This window comes from Typopeltis vanoorti, chromosome 9 (genome assembly GCF_054136105.1).
Source record: "Typopeltis vanoorti isolate ZY-2024b chromosome 9, IOZ_Tvanoo_1.0, whole genome shotgun sequence".
NCBI lineage: Eukaryota > Metazoa > Arthropoda > Arachnida > Uropygi > Thelyphonidae > Typopeltis > Typopeltis vanoorti.
Window position 1 is genome coordinate 1444153 of NC_143557.1, and position 21001 is coordinate 1465153.

General features: G+C 38.2%; 1 protein-coding gene across 1 annotated transcript in view; it reads right to left on the minus strand.

The window, feature by feature from the left end:
- Window positions 1–21001, minus strand: part of LOC150102843 (uncharacterized) — an 836492-nt gene that overhangs the window by 454640 nt on the left and 360851 nt on the right. Inside the window, exon 12 of the mRNA XM_090397955.1 lies at window positions 7664–7746. Within this exon, the coding sequence (XP_090254081.1) occupies window positions 7664–7746 (83 nt within the window). The remainder of the gene's footprint in view (window positions 1–7663; window positions 7747–21001) is intronic.

Genomic DNA, 21001 nt, shown 5'->3' on the forward strand with positions numbered 1-21001 from the left:
TATCTATTCCATCACCTGGTTTATAGCAGCACCCGTGTAATTTGTTCTGCCAGTCATCTTCTCACACCAAATAGCCTCAAATGAGCTCTTTTCACTATCCTGCAGTTCATCAGCTATCATCAATAACACTCCTCTTCCCCCCCCCCCTCATTCTATTCTCTCTGTCCCTCCTAAACACACTATAACCTACACATTCTCTTCCACTAACTATATCATCTTCTGTCAGCCATGTTTCACTAATGCCAATAACCTGTGGCCAGGAAGAGCCAATCAAGGCCAAAAATAATTCCTTCTTGTTCCTAATACTCCTGGCATTAGTATACATGAAATGCAGAGATCCCTTTGTTCCACCCCTATCTTGATGCATTATTCTAACTATCCCATTCTGATTTCTTGTCCTTAGTACTGGCTCGGATGCATTATATACATTCTTACACTCAACTGTCTCACTGATGTCCGCATATCCACTCCCCCCCCCCTCCTTGGTAGTTCTAGTTTCCCTGGTTCTGCACATCCATTTTCACTTCATTCAGTGACACTTTTTCCAGTCTCCGCACACCAAATCCATTCAAATGCAGGCCATCCATCTTGTATAAATCCTTTCACCCATCAAACTTATTCCACACGTCCACGAATTCCACACCACACTGTCTGCATAACCTCGCATAAAGTCATTTGCGATTATGGTCCTCCTTCTACACTCCTCTGTCGTACCACATCAACAGACTCACCATCCTAACTCTGTCACTTTTTTTTCTTTCGCTACCTTTAACAATACTTTCAAGTCCTCTCTCATAAAAAATTTATCTCCTTTCAATTCATTCGTACCCACCACAACTATCAATTCTTTCACCCTCTGTTTTTGGGCTCTAATACTCTCACTTTCATCCTTAAATTTCGCACCCGGTAAGTACGATTTAGTTAAAATCTCGTCTATCACTCCTCTTAATAACGAGTCACCATACATTCCTCTTTCCTTCATTTCAGAAGCTCTCCCACTTTTACGCTTATTTTTCCTTTCAAACACTTGTTTATTTCCGTTAGCCAAGGCACTCTGGAAAGAGTTTTGCAGGTGCTCCAACTGCTGCTGTGCACTGTATATCACTGCACGCAACCTAGCGATCTCACTCCCTACAAAAAATTCCTAATTTTTTTCATCATTTAAACCATTTTCTCTCTCTGTATAGTTGCTTTCACTCTCTCTTTGATCACCACTCTCATTGCCATCTTGTACAACATCGCAATTCCCTATCAAATCGCTATTTTCATTCACATTCTGGCTTTCTTCAACCATAACTATCTCACGACCTGACACATACTTCAATTCCTCACTTTGCTTACATTTTCTTGGAAAAAGTGATGGAATCAGAGAAATCTGAAACTGTAATGAAGAGCTTTAATCAAGAGCTCTACTTTGATATGTTATTTTTATGAAGTAATAAAAGAAATTGAATTTTTGTCTGGTAAAGAATTTGTGCTTCTTGTAATTAAATTGCCCAAGGTAAAATATTCCTACCCAGTGTAACAGCGAGGATGAATAGAAAATAATAAGTTAAAATAGGAAACTCTGCAATAATTCCATGGAAGTTAGGGAGAAGTTTTATATTTTAAGAACTGGCTGGATAAAGAACTGACACTAATGAACATTTGTTGTTTTTTTTAGGAATTTGTTTTGAAAAACAAACTGCTCCGAGTAAACTAAGTCATACTCCTTGATAATTTCCATGTCCGCAATTCTAATTAGCTCCCTTCACAACAGTCTCCCACAGGGCTCTGTCTTATCCTCTTTACTCTTTAACATCTATGTGTACGACTTACCACATACCAGCTCAAGCAAGTATATGTATGCTGATGACCTAGCGATTCTACATCAATCTACCTCCTTCGCCAACCTGGAATCAACCTTGAACACAGACATGAACATCCTGGAATTGTATTTCAAGCAGTGGTACTTGAAGCCAAATCCACAGTGTCCACAGTATTTCACCTGAACAATGCAGAGGCAAATCAACACCTCAACCTTTCTTTCTGTGGAAAAATGGTAGAACACGAGCCTTACCCAAAATACCTTGGAGTGAGCCTGGACAGAAGCCTAACCTATAAAAGGCACATCACCAACCTCTCCACCAAAATTAAAATGAGAAACAATGTCATTGCAAGGCTTGTTGGAACAACCTGGGGTTGTGGTGCAGAAGTCCTAAGGCCGTGTGCACTAGCCCTCGCATTCTCTGCAGCAGAATATTGTGTCTCTGTCTGGGAAAGAAATGCACACACTAACATTATAGACAGCCAGCTAAACTCTACCATGCACACAATTAGTAGGACAGTGAGATGCACTACTCTCTCCTGGCTGCCTGTCTTATCTAACATTGCTCCACCAAACATACGGAGAAGACAAGCCTCGATTAAAGAATTTAATAAAGCAATGAGCAACCCACTCCTGCCCCTGCACCAGACTCTCATAAATCCACCAAGTCTTCGCCTAAAATCTAGAAAGCCTTTCTGGTCCATGGACGAACTCCATTCAGCTGCCCTGCCATCAACACCTGACACGTGGAGAGAATACTGGTCCAACAATCTCCCAACAAATAGCTTCCTGTTAGAAGGTCCCTGTGCTCTGCAGCCTGGTTTTGCTCTTCCTAGGAAGATTTGGTCATCAATCAACAGGATCAGAACTAACCAGGGAAGATGTAGCTACCTACTACATAAATGGAGGCTGTTAGACCACCCTTATTGTGATTGTTCTCCCGTGGCTCAGACGATTACTCATATTGTGAACGACTGCCCAAGGTGCCAATTTCACGGTGGTGGCCTACAGGACACCCACAAGCTGATGGATGAGGCCTCGGATTGGCTTTCCAGACTGGACATTGATCTGTAGCTGTTCTGTATTCCTTTTGCCATAAGAATAAATAAATAAATTGGCTCCCTTTATTGAATTTCACTGGCCAAGCTGGAAGAAGCTAGAGATTTTTACTGTAAGCAATGAAAACAGGATATTCATCTCATTACCAGAATTCTTGAAAATCTTTATCACCCACCAAACATACTGGATCTCTTAATAACTACTTCTCTTTCCAGGTATGCTGTTCAGGTAACTGTTCATCTTGGTAATTAAGACTACAATATCTCATCCAAGTTTCATCTCTAGGGGAAAATCCTGACTTCAGCCATCCACATCCTCATGTTCTCTGACATTACAACAATGTCAAGTGGGAGAGCTTACGTAACTTTTACTCCTCCTTTCCATGGTTAGACTACTGTTTCCATTCTTCAGATATCTGTTGTGATCTTTTTACAGAAATAATCCATAATAAAAGAGAAACTTTCATTCCTCACTCTGTTCAAATTTCCCAACTCATATCTAAACCATGCCATGCCTACCCAAGAAAAGCAAACAGTCTCTCACAAGTGGCTTGAGACCAAAATAACAGCTTCCTTCACAGCTTACACAATTGCCCACTTATAAAACCACCATTAAAAGGGCAAAGTCTAAATTCTATGTCAGTTGCATATAGAAAACTACGTGCAACTGACAGCTGTGCATTCGGGTCACTTGATAACACTGTTGGGCACAACTTTTAAAACCACCATTAAAAGGGCAAAGTCTAAATTCTACAAGGATAAATGAAGAAAACTTGCTGCTTATGTGCAACTGACAGCTATACATTCGGGTCTCTTAATAAAGCTGTTGGGCACAACTTTTGTCCATCTGTGTTACCTCCTCTACCTCACTCTAATAGTAATATTGTAACATACCTAATGGTGATGGTATTTTGGGTTCATTCTTCTCTTCCAACTCCTACACAGATGACATAACAAATTATCTCCTTGCTTGCATAGAGCATTGCACTTCATGCCTCCTATGACATTCCACCAGAAAAACATCAGAAGAATCGTGAATAATTTGGATACCACAGAAGCAGCCAATCACAATGGAATCCCACCCATTGTGGATATGAAATGTGCCCTTGAACAAATACCTGCTCTTTTTATCATCTATTCAGTAAACTCTGATCAACTGGCATCCATGGTTCACTATGAAATTATTGAGTCAATGATTAGTTGGATTCTGAAAGAGTGAGTTAAAGTCATTGCACCAATTGGAGTGAACTCTTTGTGCAAATATAATAACATATAGGGACACTCGGAGTCAAAAATAAAAATAATTGTTAGTAAAAGAAATTTATATAATATTTCATCTCATAAGTATATAGTATAATTATTAACAAAGGCACAGCCGATAGACTAAATAGTTAATAATATATATATAAAAAAAGAGGGAATATAATATATATTAAAAATAACAAGTTTATCTACAAGAACTCCAGATGATGACCCGAACATGAAGGTCGAAACGTTGGAAAATTAAAGTAATTATTTTTAAAATGGTTGTAGTCTCCATAATTTGTCTGAAATGAAAGCCAGTCACCATGTAACACTAAAGGAAAAGAATCACTAATTATAGTCTGATAGCTGCTTTATTCTAGGAAAAGAGAAAATATAGCTGTAGATCCAGAAATGAGTTGTTGTGTTTGTATACCAATGCTAAAAGTATAAGAAACAATGCGGATGAAATGGTTGCACTAATTGCTTCTGTGCACCCAGAGATTGTCGGAATAAGTGAGACATGGTTAGATGAGGATGACATCCTGACAGGAATAGAGATGGAAAGGTATGATGTGTTTCGTGAGGATAGAAGGGGTAAAAAGGAAGGGGGAGTGCTATTGATGATAGAGAAAGAGTCATGTCCATACAAGGTAAAGATGCAAGAGAGAAATAGGGCCAGTGGTTTTGAGGCAGTATGGTGTGAGATAGAGGTGAATAGAATCAAATACTTGGTGGGATGTTGTTATAGCCCTGGTAATGTGGATGGTGGTGATAGTGAAATGTATAGTCAAATAAGCCAAGCAAATAAGAAAAGGGTGATCATTATGGGTGATTTTAATTATGGCAATATACACTGGAATGATGAGATAGCAACTGGAAGTAAAGAAAATGAGTTTCTTGAGTTTTTGAAGGATAACTACCTCAGACAGTATGTAATAGAGGGTATACGAGGATTAAGGGTCTTGGATTTGGTCATCTCATCAGAGGATGTAATCATAAATGAGGTGTCAAATCATCCACCAATTGGTGAAAGTGACCATGAGGTGATTACCCGGGTGGTTGCCAGCAGTGCAAGGACCCCTGTGAAAAAAAGGGTATATGTGGAGCTACAAGGGGGGTGATTATGAAGAGCTCAGGAGACAGCTTGCAGGTGTAGCATGGAATGAGGAGTTAGCTGAAAAAGAGATCAATGCAGCTTGGGGGATTTTCAAAAACTACTTAATAGATGCAATGTCTAAATGTATACCATGGGTGAGAAAGTTAAATAAGGTAGGTGTGAGATGGATGAATAAAGAGATTAAGCATGCAATACAGAGAAAAAGTGCATTGTGGAGGCAGCATAAGAGAAGTGGAAGTAACCAATTTCATGAGGTCTACAAAGACCAGGCAAGGAGGGTGACTTGGTTGGTGAGAGTAGCTAAAGAGAGGTATGAACAGCAGTTAGCTAATGAAGCCAAAAGGAGTCCTAGGGAGTTCTTTCGATATGTAGCCAGCAAAAGAAAGAATGATTATGAAAGGATGACATTGATTGGCGAAAAATGGTATAAAGACATCTGTTGCAGAATGTGTGGTGGAGATACTTAATGAGCAGTTCATAAAGATCTTTCAATCTTGTGAATGTGACTTCATGGAGAGATTAAGAGCAGTTAATGATGGGGAGGAGAGACTGACTGTAAGTGAGCAAGAGGTGTTTGGAGAGTTGAGTAAACTAGATGTAAATAAGGCTGTGGGACTTGATAATATATCACCGCGTATTCTGAAGGAATGTGCCAGAGAGTTGACACCTGCCTTGACATATTTTTTTAATACGAGTCTTGCACTTAGTCAAGTTCCTAAAGAGTGGAAGGAGGGTAAGATTGTGCCACTTCATAAAGGAGGTGATCGAACTCAAGCATCAAACTATAAGCCTATCTGTGTGTCAGGTGTTGTGGTTAAATTGTTGGAGAAGCTTGTGAGAACTAGGATCCAGAATTGGGTTGATAACAATGGTATAATCTTTGATGGACAGCATGGATTTGCTAAAGGGAGGTCATGTTTTAGTAATCTACTTACTTATTACACTAATGTGACTGCTTCCTTGGACAGAGGAGAAGGATACACAGTAATATACTTGGATTTCGCAAAAGCTTTTGATAGAGTACCTCATGATAAGTTGACAGTCAAACCAGAGCAGATGGGGTTGGATATTAGATTAGTGCATTGGATTGGAGACTGGCTATCTGATAGGTATCAACAAGTTGTGTATGGGGGGTGCAATATCCAGGAAAAGGAAAGTCACTAGTGCAGTGCCTCAGGGGTCTGTTTTAGGGCCATTACTATTTAACTTGTATATTAATGATATCGGTGAAGATATTCAGTTGTTTGCAGATGATGCAAAGTTGGGACGAACCATAAAGAGTAGTGAAGATGTTGTGGTCATGCAAGAAGACTTGAATAAATTGAGTGATTGGGCACGGAAATGGGGATGCGAGTTCAATGTTGCAAAATGTAAGGTTTTAAAATTTGGAAAACAAAGATGGGATGCAGAATTTATGCTTGGTGAGAATATATTGTTGGAGGTGGAGGAAATAAGAGATCTGGGGGTGATAGTGGATAAGGATCTAAAATTTAGGGGACACATCGCCAAAATTGTGAAGACAACACAAAGACTTCTGGGAACGATGCGGAGAACACTGACGTGTAGAAGTAGGGAGATTCTTGTTCCATTGTATAAGGCTTTGATTAGGCCACACATGGACTATTGTGCCCAGATTTGGTCACCGGGTTTTCAGAAGGATGAAGAGATGTTGGAAAGGGTCCAAACGCGACTGACTAAAGTAGTTTATGACCTCTGGAATGTCGAGTATGAGGAAAGATTGAAAAGATGTAATTTGCAGAGTCTAGTGGAGAGAAGGCAGAGGGGAGATATGATAGAGACCTACAAGTTGGTAAGGGGTTGTTATAGGATCAATGGAGAAGTTCTACAGAGAATAGTGGGAGATCAGGGGAGAACCAGAGGTCATCCCTGGAAACTGTATAAAGAAGGTGTGAGTAGGGGAGTGAGAGGCAGGTTTTTTTCGTGCACAGTTGTGAGTGATTGGAATGCCTTGCCTGAGAGTGCAGTGTCTGCAAGGAGTTTGAATGTGTTTAAGACACGGTATGATGAGATGTGTGTGAGATAAAAGGACCTCATAGATGAGTCTTTGACTCCATGAGGTCTTGTTTAATAATAATAATAATATGCATCCTCATATCCCCTCCTAATCCAGTTCAACCCAGTTTTGAAGGTAATAAGGAAAACTAATCCTTTGTCATTCCCTGAATTCACTTTTCTGTTAAATACAAAACAAGGCTACATCTTCCTGATGACAAAAATGTTTTGATATTTTGAAAAACAGCATTACTTCAAAATACTAGCATGTGTTTTCTCTACTTATTTTTAATTTGAAGAAAGATATTTTAACTCATTCAAGATGAAAATAATTCTAATCTTTTTTAAAATATCCTTTTAATCTTTTTAAAAATTAATTTAAAGTCAAGTTAAAGTCATTTTTAAAATATCAATCTAACTTACCGTTTATGCATAAGATTCATGAAGCTAACAGTAACTCTTTCATGAAAACTTCGAAGTTTCATAAGTTCTCTCATATGTAATGCCTATAATTATAATAAATTAATGAATATCTAAGTGTAACAGAGATATACAAAATGAAACATAGTTGAAAAAAAGGAAAGACATCATTTAAAAGGTTAAGAAAATTTAAAAACAAAAAATGTGATAAATTATGACAAATGGAATAAGAGAAGCATAGAACATAAAGAAGAGAAATTATATAAAATTTTAAATGAAGAAAACAGAAATCACAATTTATAGAGAAACAATTATCATATTATTATACGCTATCTCCATGGAATCAGACTCATCGTGATAGACCCATGCTAAATTTTATACACACAAAATCTATCATGCCTCTCCTTAATTCACTGGCAGGGCAATCACAACTAATTCTCACAATCCATTTCACTTATTCACCACTCTCCATGCAAAAAACATTGAATGCACACCCTCACAAACTACACTCTTAACACAAATTCCATGGATGAGCTACTAGTTCTCTATTTGTCATATATTCAAAAATTTCCTTTGCACCAATTTTATAAAACCCCTTTAGTATAAGTTTCTATGATGACCCTCCTTTTCTGCCTACCAACCAAACTTTGTAGCCAACACACCTGCAACCTGTCCTCGTAGGGAGCATTCCACAGACTTGTCACCAGCTTGGTCACTTGGCTCTGAATCCTCACACCACCTCCTGATCCCCAAGAATCCTGTGTGATCAAATCTGTGCACAGTTGCAAAGTGTGGCTGAATCATAGCCTTATACAGACGAATAACAACTTCCTTATCTTTATTTGTTAGTATGTTTTTCAAAATCCAATTTGAACTATTTTACCAACTATTGCAATATGAAGAACATGAACATCAACACTCTGTCCACCATTATCTCCAAATGCCTAACCTCAGAAATTTCCTACTATCCAGTACATCTATATGATATATAGTATGTAATTTTTTTCAACAAGAAGAAATCCTTTCGATTTGTAACATTAAATCGACAACCATTATCCTTTGCCAACAATGCTAATTTATTCAAATCATGCAGAATATCAACATCACCTTTATCAACTATTACCTTTTCCATTTTGCATCATCAGGAAACAACTGCATATCCCCCCCCCCTGCCAATTTAATATTTCCCTATATCATTGGCATACAAATTAAAGAGTAATGACAGTAGTACAAAATCCTGAAATAGTCCACTAGTTACCCTCATTCACCTAGATTCCACTCCACGATATAGTACTCTTTGAAGTCTGTCTATCAGCGAAGCCCCTATGCTACTAGCTTAGTATCCATTCCCATTTGTTCCAATTTTTGTAATATTTTTCCATGTGTAATTCTCTCAAATGTCTTTTCAAAATCCAGCAGTATCATGGTGCAGCCATTTCCCCAATTCCATGGTCACCTGCTACCATCATTGCTGTATTTTACTTTATAATATATCAACTTTTCCAATACTTTAACAACCATTCCTGATGTATTAGTTTGTAGTTTGCTACTTCAGTCTTGGAGTCACCTTTGTGTAATCGAACTATCTTACTCTCTTTCCACTATTTTGGAGTCTTTGATCAAACTACTTCGTCAGAAGCAATGCCAATTCTCTTACACACTCAAATAGGGCTGATATGCCAAGCAGTCCCATTGCTGTATTCTCATTGATAAATTTGAATATACTGAGCATCTCCTGTTCATCTACCTCAATTGTGACATCAATCTCTGTCACATCAGCAAATGCAAATCTCCACTGGATGATACACCTTTGCAAAATGATCACTCAGCAATTGAACTACAGGGTGATCAAAATTAAAATATCCATGGTTAAGGTCTAATTATTAAGTGTCATTCAGTGATCCAAATGCTCAAAACTTTGCAGGAATACATAGTGCATCATGCAGAAACGATATCTTGGGGGGGGGGGGGGATCCAAAATTCACCACTACAGGCACTGTCAGCACCAAATGCATGGAATTTGCACATCATGCAACTGAGCAGGTGCCAGGAGGTTTTAAAAACAGACACAGAATTTTTTTTTCTTCATTCTGGTTGTTAACACAGTGCACAGCGATGGCACTAACCAGCTATACTACCTAAACAATTGCAACGCTCTTGCTGCACCCTGTGAATTTTGATGCCTGAACATATGTTGATGAGGTCGACTATTGTCACATTTTCTGCAATGAATGATTAGTCATTACCAAGAAATGGGATCATTAGGAGTTAGACCACACAGAGGTCACAAATGAATCAGTTCACAACAAGTGAATGAAGTTGCTATGGCAACTGTGCAGTAGGCCATGAACAACAGTGTTGGTTCCTGCAGTGCATGTGCTGTATAAAGACACATGTACATACATTACACAACTGTCTGGAAAATTCTACAAAGATTCTGCATTTCTACCCATTCACGATAACCCTAACACAGGAGTTGCACCCACAGGACTTTTCCACACGAGTTAAGGATAACTGTTGAATTTCCCTTATCAGCCTTGGTAATGATGACATCTTTGTTTTTCTTCAGTTGAGGATTGCCTTTCAATCATAAGGAGATGTGTTGAGAATAGGTTGTTTGGCTTTGGCTAGGATTATGGTACTTTTGAATCTAATAGTGGTGGCTACGTTTTGCAGTAGTGGATATAGGCCTTTTTCAATTCCACACATGAAATCCATTTTAGGAATGTGTTTGGGCGTAATCGCAAAGTTAAAACCTTTTTTGAGAATGTCGGATTCGTTTTTTGTGAGACTATGATTCAACAAATTAAAGATCACTTTGTCGTCCAGGAGGTTGTTTGGTGTCCGATATTTTTTCTTGTAAAGTTCATTGAATTTCCTAATTTGTTTGTCTTTATAAAGTTTGAAAGTTTTTTCATAACTACATTGTATCATTTGATCTATTTGGTTCCATGAGTATATTACATTCCATGAGTATATTACATTCCTTGCTCCTGTGGGCTTGCCTACATCAGACAAACTTCACGGAGTTTAGAGATCAGACAAAAAGAGCATGTTGGTGATGTAAACCACAACAGAAGTATTTCTTCCAGCTTACCACATCATTTCTATACGTCTAACCACACAACAGAGCAGCAAAACAGCTCCATGCCATATTTGGATGACAACTACAGACATCGTTATTCAAAGAAGCCACAATAGTGTTAATAACCAGCGGAAACCTCAACAGAAATCAGGGTACTATTCTGAACAGTTTGTGGAAAAACTTGATCCTCTCTCTAAATCCATCTGATCTACAGCTAGCCAGTAATCACATTACGCATTTATAACAAGCACGCATGCATGATAATGAATAAGAACAATAAGTCCTCTCAGTCTCTGTCACGAGAACGTGTAACCTTAGCTACTAGATTTTGAGAGTTTATTTTTCACTTGGTTACACTATAATAAGTTTAGTTTAATCCTTTATCTAAGTGTGAGCAAAGTTTGTACCTGAAAGTATCTTCAGGACTGGGGTAAGTAGTACAACACCGGGCAACTCGTTGACAAGGTGGAGAAAGCTCTCATCACTCCAATCTCAGTATCTCCCATAATGCAAAGCACATCTCCTTGCGGATATGTGTAATACTATGCATTAAGGCAATGGCCGTTACCCATACCAGTTTTGACTTTGAGGTCTCGTCAGTGGGAGTCAGGCCCAGTAGTGGAGACACCAAGGCCAAAGCTACTAGATTGTTTACAACGTTTTTTGGTTCCTTTCAATTTGCATTTACTAGTTTTTTATGCTTTTCCATCAACGCCTTGAAAAAGCTAGACAGTTTGCTAGCAAAACTGGTAGGCAAAGAATGTAAGATGTTTGTACACATTACAATATGGTCAGTATTAAAACAATAAGTTTGTATGTTTAATTTTCAAATGACCAAATATGTTTAATTTGAACATTACATTCTTAAATAATCTGCTATCATCCTTCTCAAAAGACAGGAATCATAAAATGTTTAATTCGATGAGTTGGAACTAATTGTTCAACTCCCCATCAGTTACAGAAAGAACTTTCTACCATTAAACATTATATGAAATTAAACGGTTTCTCCGAAAGGACTACACAACATCTGTTCGAATCCCACAAGCCAAACCATAACAACAACAAATCTATATGTCGCGTTCCAATCCCATATATCTCCGGAATTTCAGAACCAATTTCAAGAATTCTGAAGAAATATGATCTAACAGCTACTTATATTCCTATCAATAAAATATCCAACTATTTCCCATCGTCTAAAGATAAATGCTCGACTATGTCTCTTCCTGGTGTATACCAAGTTCTATGTGACTGCCATCTTTCTTACTTTCAACAACCCAGACACTCTATAGAAAAAAGAATACAAGAACATCAAGCTTATATTCTTCACAACAAATCTGATAAATTTGGATTTGCACAACATGGAATAGAGACAAACCACAACATTCCCTGGTCTAAAACTAGCCTTCTACAGATGTTGATATAAATTCGAATGCCTATTCAAAGAGAGTGCTGAGGCCTTACTTCAACGCCCTAACTTGAACCAGAATGACTGCATATCCTTGTCAAAAATATGGGAAAGTTTAATCTGAATAACACTTTAATTTTTTTTCTTTAATTAATATTTTCTAGACACTACATGTGTCTAATGATATCTTTAATATGATTTTATAAATTAAGTTTTTTGTGTGACATTGTAAATTTGTACATATAATTTATTTCGGCACTCTTATGTTTACCTTTCTTCAGTGAAATGCTATTGTGATTAGTGATGTAACATCAGGAGGCTCGTTCTAATTTTCAATGATCAATTATTTGTATTCTACCTTGTAAAAGACTGTTTCCTGTCAAGCCACTCATGATAGTTTGTTATTTTCAAACTGAAATATCTGGCAATACATTAAATATACTGTTCTTGTGCTAACATGTTGATAATTCTTAGGTGTGACTGAAACAATGAAAACAAAAACAGGTGAGATCTTTTTAACAAATACAAAATCTATATTCAGTAAAAAACAATCAGGAAAAAGAAATAGTAGCTAAGTATTCAACACTAAATTATGAGGATAATCTTCTTGAATGGCAAGCAATATCAAGTAGAGTGATGTGAGCAATTAGCAGAATGAGGAACTTGACAATGAGACTTATTTGTGCCTTGGGTGCCATGGTAGGTTCTACTAAGGAAGAAATGGAGGAATTTTTTGAGGCATTAGAGAAGGCAGCTGACATGAATGAAAAAGAGATAAGTTGGTCCCTATTGGATATCTAAACAACAATAGAGTAGGAAATGATTACCAAACATACAAAAATGTTTTGGGAAAATTTGGAGAAAAGAGCAAAAGCTAATAATAATAATGGTAATTCCTGCTGAATTTCTGTTCAGGAATTAATGTGTCATTGACAATGTCATACTTCACAGTATGTTTTCCCACTGGTTCATGGCACTAAAATATAGAGAATTTGAAATAGGAAGTGATCACTATTTTGTTTTGATTAGGATGAAAATGAATTGAATTTTGAAAAAAAAAAAGTATGTAAGAAAGTTTTAAAATGAATCAAAGTTGAGCACCTTTTAGAGATGAACTGTAAACTCAAATACACAAACATCATTCAATAAAAACTGAAAGAGTTCAAAAACAAGAACCGAACCTTGGAGATTCAGTGGGAAACCTTGAAGGAAAACACGGACTGATTTAGCCAATTTTTGGCATTGGTTAGTTCATCCTGGTTATTGGCATTAGTAAAAAATGGCTGAGAAAAGATGACATAGTTTGTGGGATAGAATGTGAAGGTTATAATGTTTTCAGAGAGGACAGAAAGAAAATAATGGGGGGGGGGGAATATTATTGATGATAGTTGATGATCTTCAACCAAAGGATTAGAGTGAGTTCAACTTTGAGGAAATATGGTGTGAGATAGAAGACAGAAGAATAAAATATGCTATTAGTTGCTTCTATAGACTACAGGAAGTATATAATGATTGGAATAGTATGCATCAGCAAATAAGCTCAACGAGTAGAGTGTAGATGATTACTAATTGAAATTCCGCATGTGAAACTATGCGGAATTTCAAATAGACAAACATATATTGGAACAAAGAAAGGACACGGAGGAAGAAAGTGGACTTTATGCAGTTACTAAAGAATAATTACCTGAGACAGAATGTGATGGAATATATACTAGGGATTTGAGAGTACTAGATCTAATAATTTGCATGAGAGAATTTGTCTGTAACCTATATGTACAAATTGCTATCAATTGGTGAAAGTGATCATATGGTCTTCACCTAGAAGGTGGCTAAATGTGTGGAGTTTTCAGTTAAGAGGGGTATATGTGGAATTACAGGGCAGGTAAGGATGACAAACTCAGGAGATTGCTTGGAGCAGTGCCATGGCATGTGAAACTTCAAGGGCAGGATGTTGATAGTGCATGGGAAGCGATAGAGGAGTATTTGAGTGAAGTACTGTCAGACTGCATAACTAAAGTCAAGAGAATAAATCAAGCAGGAGTTAAATGAAATTAAGCAGGAGCTACAACAACAACAACAAAAAAAAAAAAAGTGGAGGGAATTCAAAGAGATGCAAACAGCAGGCACGAGTAAAACAAAGCACACTGGATTAGAGATAGTTTTTGGAAGTTTTCCACTTGGTTATTTATACTATAAATTTATACTATAAATTAAAGACACCAAGAAATTATATACTTGGTTTAATCCTTAATCCAAGTGTAAGCAAAGTTTGTGCCTGAAGTATTTTCAGGACTGGAGCAACTCGTATATAGAAGCTAATGAGTTTGTCGTATATGAAAATATGACTTCTGCATTACCTTAGTATCACCTCTGGGTCTGGCTCCCATTGATGAGACCTCAATAAAGGTCGAAACTGGTCAGGGTAGTGATCCTTCCCATAATGCATAGCATAATACATACCATAATAATAGCGTAACACATACATTATGGGATACTAAGGCAACGATGTGAAGTCATTAGATTCTATGTAAGAGTTTCCCCAGCCCTGAAAGTGCAAACTTTGTTTGCTTACACTTGGATAAAGGATTAAACCAAGTATATAATTTCTTGGTTTCTTTAATTTATATTATAAAACAAAGCACAGTCCAGAAGAGTCACAGGTATGGTAAGAAATGCAAAATCAAGAGTATGAAAGGAAATTAGCAGTATAGGCCACAGATAATCCCAAAGAGTTTTTGTGATATGTTGCAAGTAAAAGGAATGGTTATGGAAGAATAATTTTCATGGATGCCAATGGTAGAGAGGTAACTGAATTAGACAAAAATAGAATGACTAAGTGAACACACTGCTAGAGTTAATCATCCATACTTTCGTAACAAGAGATACAAGGAATTATACGAAAATTGAGGTAAATAAACTGAAGATGTATACGATATTACAGAACCTTGATGTGAATACAGCTATGGGATTAGATAGACTTTTATGAGAAGGTGCTAGGAACTGGCAGTGCCTTTGACCATGTTATTTAATTTAAGTCTCAGCTCTGGGTTAGTCTCAAGGGACAGAAAGTGTGTGGGGGGGGGGGAATTGACTACTTTGTACGGATCTGGTGAACTGTGGTTCTTGGGAATGAGGAAGACGTGGAAAGGATCCAGAAGCAAGTGACTAAGATACCAGCAGGTCTATGGAATGAACCCTATGAGGACAGGTTGAAGATTTGTGGGTTTCAGAAATTGGTTGATGGGCAGAAAAGGTGTGATATGACTGAGAAATGCAAATATCTGAAGGATTTTTACAAGATTAATATAGGGGAAATTTTTCAGAGCAGGTCTGGTGGTGGGAGAACTAGGAGCCATGCTTGGAAACTGAGCAAGAGTGTAGTTAGCAGGGTTGTGAGGGACTAGATTTTTTGCTTAGAGAGTAGTGAATAAGTGGAAATGGTTGCCAGAGTTTGTTGTCAGTGCCATGACTGTGAATGAGGTCAAAGCAAAGTATGATAGATTTTGCGAAAATGTTGGATAGTGCTTGGCATGATGTTTAGAGCCTGTGTCAATGATTCTAAGGACTCGATGGAGTTGTCCATATAATAACAATATAGCTACTTTATGCACAAATAATCTCAGCAGTATGACTTATAATAAACAGGGCTCCTGTAAACCCTGGTGAGTATCATCACCAGAAACACATATCTTCCCTAGTTAGAGGAAATGCCAGACCACATATATTGCTTATTAGAGGCTTGAGTTGGCTGATGTGAGGTCTGCTACCTAAGGCATGGATTCCTATTTTTCCTCATGCTCTCTTCTTACTCTTCTTCTTCATACCAGGTATAAAGCAGAACCACTTTACAATGGTATTTATGCTGAATCACTGAATGTTAGCAGAACCAAACTTGGTAATAAAGCATCAGGAGACCTTACACTCTGGAAGCTAATGAATAATCCAGCTGCTACCTACCCTGTCTGATTATACCTGGAAGGATTCTGAGAATATGGGCATGTATACAGAAGACACTGACAAAAACTCAAAAGCCCCACAACTAAGTCTCTTCAGTTAAATAATTTTAATATCATATTAAAAAAAGCCTCCCTCATAAATTAATACTAATCACTAACAAAACAATATATTAAAAAAAACAGTATCCCACCTTACCAGCATTCATGGTCTTAACTGAAATACAAACGTGCACCACTCACAGAGACATCTAAATTTAACCTATTCTTTCTAACAAAATTTTTGACTCAAAAACTAATGTCCACATACATTTTCATTTTTTGTCTTTGAAGGATGATCCTCTGCATTCTAAATTCTCACAGTGAGGAAGTTTTAATTCAGAACTTCAATAATCACAATTCTCTGTAGCTTTCATTCTCTAATACAACTAATCAAGTTGATAATGATGACACATTTGCTGTAAGTAATAATTTTTCAAAAATTGTTCCATAACTCTGTCCACCTCTCCAGCTTCCTTTCTTCTAATTAAACAGCATCCATTCTGAATATCTGTGAATGTTAACTGTCTTTTTCATTAATCAGATCATACCAAGTTTCATTTCTACAGAACTTCCTTCACCCAGATGTACTCATTCCTTATCCTTCAGCACTAATAGGATTCCATAAGGGATAAAGTCTGTGTTTTCTGCAACTCCTTTCCATGGGCTGATTACCGTTTTTGTACATCTAATCCACAGCCTTATATTTCTACACTCCAAAACGCAACACTTTGCACTTATATATTAAAACTACAACTCAACTCTTTGTGCGAGTAAAAAGTCTATTCAAATCTTCCTGAAGGGAATTAACATCTGCAGTGCTACTTATAATTCTTCCCAACTTTGCATCATCAGCAAACAACTGAAGATTCCCAGGTAGTCCACATGATAGTCCACATCCTTATATTTCTACACTCCAAAATGCAACACTTTGCACTTATATATTAAAACTACAACTCAGCTCTTTTTCTAAGTAAAAAGTCTATTCAAATCTTCCTGAAGGGAATTAACATTTGCAGTGCTACTTATAATTCTTCCCAACTTTGCATCATCAGCAAACAACTGAAGATTCCCAGGTAGTCCACATGATATATTGTTTATTTAAAAACAAGTTAAACAGCAGGAGTCCAACAACATAAAACTGGAGCATGCCACTGGTTACCCTCCTTTTTTGACACACTGCTCCATCATACACAACTTGCTGGTATCTTTCAGAAAGCCAATCTCTGATCCATCTAACCAACATACTATCTATTCCCATCCTCTGCAGCTTGTACACCAACTTATCATGTAGTAATTTATCAAACACTTTTGCAAAGTCAAAGAATATCACTGTACATGATTCTCCCTTATCTAACACACCTCATAAAATGCAAGAAAATTGCTAACCCAGGACCTACTCTTTACAAATCCATGCTGACCATTATAAAGAATGCTATGTCCATCCACCCAATCCTGTATTCTATTCCTAACCAATCTCTTCAACACCTTGGCTACAACTGCAGTTATACAGAATGGTCTATAATCGGAAACTTCTGTCCTAGAACAATGCTTGTGGAGTGGTACTCTTTTGCCTTCTTTCCACTTCTTAGCAACCGTACCCACTGCAAGACTTTCATTAAATAACCAGGTCAAGGGCATAGCCAACTGTGGTGCACAATCCTTAAGAATAAGTAGTGATATTTCATCTATTCCCACAGCCTAATTAATATCTAACTCAACCAACACCGATACACCTGTGATTCTCTTTTGTCTGATTAGTTGCCACATCCATCTTATACCTTTCTACGTTTCCAGCATTTGTCACTTGTCCCCTCTCTGAAGAACGAGAACAACACACTGAGCTGGTAATGGATCCTTCTTATTAATTTTAATGCTGAAATTCCATTCTGACATGCATTCGAAAGCAATGCAGCAGCATCTGGACTAGGAACAGGAGCTTCCTGAGTATCACTCTTCTCTGCAGAGTCCTTATTCTCAACAACAGATAGATTAATAAGAAAGTCTGATATTGGTTAGGTATTAGAAACTATTTCATCATGTTGTTTTTGAATACCACTACTATGCCCTGGTACAGTTTCCTAGCCTGTATTTTTTTTTTTTTTTTCACGTGGCTTAGCTTTGGGTTTCCTTTTTGACTATTCTTTTACCATACTTTGATGAGTTAAAATAGAATATAATATGCTGATTAATTTTCATCCTGCCAGGATGAAAATTAATAAGAAGGATCCATTACCAGCTCAGTGTGTTGGTTCTCGTTCTTCAAAGAGCAGACAAGTGACAAATGCTGGAAAAGTAGAAAGGCATAAGACTGAAGTGACAACTAATCAAACAAAAGAAAATCAAATGGAAAAGACTAAAGCCAGAAAGGCAGAATTTAAATATAGAACGTTAACATCTGTGATTCTTTCATTTCCAATTCACATAATACTTGCCTCCCTTCTACATATTGCACAGCACCATTTACACCAGTATGATACAGGCTGATAAAGTGCACATTCAGTCTTCTTCTTCTTCTTTCACTCTGACTTATCCCATGTTAAACAGGGTCAGCGCACCAATCTTTAACCTTCCTCTTCCAAGTTCTCCGGTCCAGAGCATCCTTCGGACTCCATCCTTTCTCCCTAAGATCCTCTGTCATCTTATCCCTCCACCTGAGCTTGGGCCTGCCTCTTTTCCTCCTTCCCTCCAACTCCATATACGCTACTCGTTTACCAACATACTCCTCACCCTTCCTCTCAACATATCCAAACCACCTCAGCCTACTTTCTTGTATCTTCTTGCCAATTGGTCCCACCTTAACCGTCCCTCTGATGTAGTCATTCCTTATCCTGTCCTTCTTTCACACCACTCATCCATCTCAACATCCGCATCTATGCTACCTCCATCTTCCTCTCTTGTACCTTGGTTATAGGCCACGTCTCTGCACCATGGAGCATCGCCGGCCTCACCACCATCTTATAGAGCTTTCCTTTCCTCTTACAACTCACTCTCTTGTCGCAAAGGACCCCGCTCATCTTCCTCCAATTCATCCAACCGCATGTTATTCGGTGCTGTATTTCCTCATCCAGGTCACCATTCCTCTCGACAACTGACCCAAGGTACTTGAATTTCTTCCCTGAAATTAGCCTTTCACCCTGGAGTCGTATGACGGTATCCACGTCACTACCCGTTGACATATATTCAGTTTTCACCCAATTAATTCTCATGCCGCTCTCTTCCAGGGTATTTTCAAGCTTCTCTCGGGATGATTCGCATAGAACAATGTCATCGGCAAACAGCATGCTCCATGGTGCCTCCTTCTTGACATCCTCCACTAGTACATCCATGACCAGGTCAAAGAGGTAGGAGCTCAGAGCTGACCCTTGGTGTAGCCCTACGACAATAGGGAACCCTTCTATCATGCCGACACCTGACCTGAGTTTCTGTTCCCTCATACATCTCCTTCACCAACCTCACGTACTTCTCCGACACCCCCTTCTTCCTCACACACCTCCATACCTCCTGCCTGGCCACTCTGTCGTATGCCTTTTTCAGGTCTATAAACACCATGTGCAGATCCACTTGCATCTCTATATATTTCTCCATCAATCGCCTTAGTGCAAATATTGCATCCGTTGTCCCTCTTCCTGGCATAAATCCAAACTGCTCCTCACCAATTTTCGTTTCCTGCCGTAACCTTGCTTCAATTACTCTTTCCCATATTTTTAATGTGTGTGTGACATCAGCTTGATTCCTCTATAGTTGCCACAGTCTTGAACATCTCCTCTTCCTTTGTAGATTGGGACGAGAATACTTTTCCTCCATTCCTCTGGTATCTTTTCCTGTTGGGCTATTTTACACATCAGATCCCATAACATATCCACGCCCTCACTGCCCAAACTTTTCCACACTTCCCCAGGTATCTGGTCTGCTCCCACAGCCTTTCCATTCTTCATTTTTCTCAGTACCCAAACCACTTCCTCTCTACTTATGTTTTGCACTGGTCTCTCATTTACCTCTCCATCCTCGCACCTCTCTCTTGGATTCTCCTCATTTAGTAGTTTTCGGAAATATTCTTTCCATCTTCCTCTGATTTTGTCCTCGTCTTGTAATACTACTCCTGAGGCATCCTTTATCTGCTTGACTGATGTTATGTCTTTCGAGGCCTTATCTCTGGCTTTCGCTATTCTCAACAACTGAGCTTCGCCACCGTTTCTCTCCAGTTCTTCATAAACCTCATCAACTGCCCTCGCTTTCGCCACAGCTCTCTTTGCATTTTTCGTTGCTAATCTATATGCCTCCTTGTCGACTCTAGTTCCAGTCATGTCCCATTTTTTCTTTGCCTCTTTCTTTTCCTTGATCTCCAACTGCACCTCCTCATTCCACCACCATGCCTCCTTATCCTCAGGTGGTCCCTTTCCTGATGTTATACCAAGCACCTCTTCTCCAATTTTTCTAATATTCCGACTATTAACGTCCCACCATTCTTCCACATCCTCTGGTAACTTCATTTCTTTCAATACCTCTTCTTTAAACTTATTCCTTGGTCGTTCCTCTTCCAATTTCCACCACTTTATTCTCCTCTGTACCCACCACTTCCATCTATTCTTCTTTTCCCCTTTTATATCACAGTCTACCACAACCAACCTGTGCTGTGCTGCTACACTTTCTCCAATAATCACTTTACAGTTTTTCACCTCCTTCAGATGTTTCCTACAGCACATAATATAGTCAATCTGACTCATTCTATCCCCGCTCTTATAGGTTATCAGATGCCCAACTCTCTTCTTGAACCACGTGTTAGCTATAGCCAGATCGAAGGCCACAGCATATTCTATGATGCACATTCAATAATTCCGCTATATCCTTTGTGACTG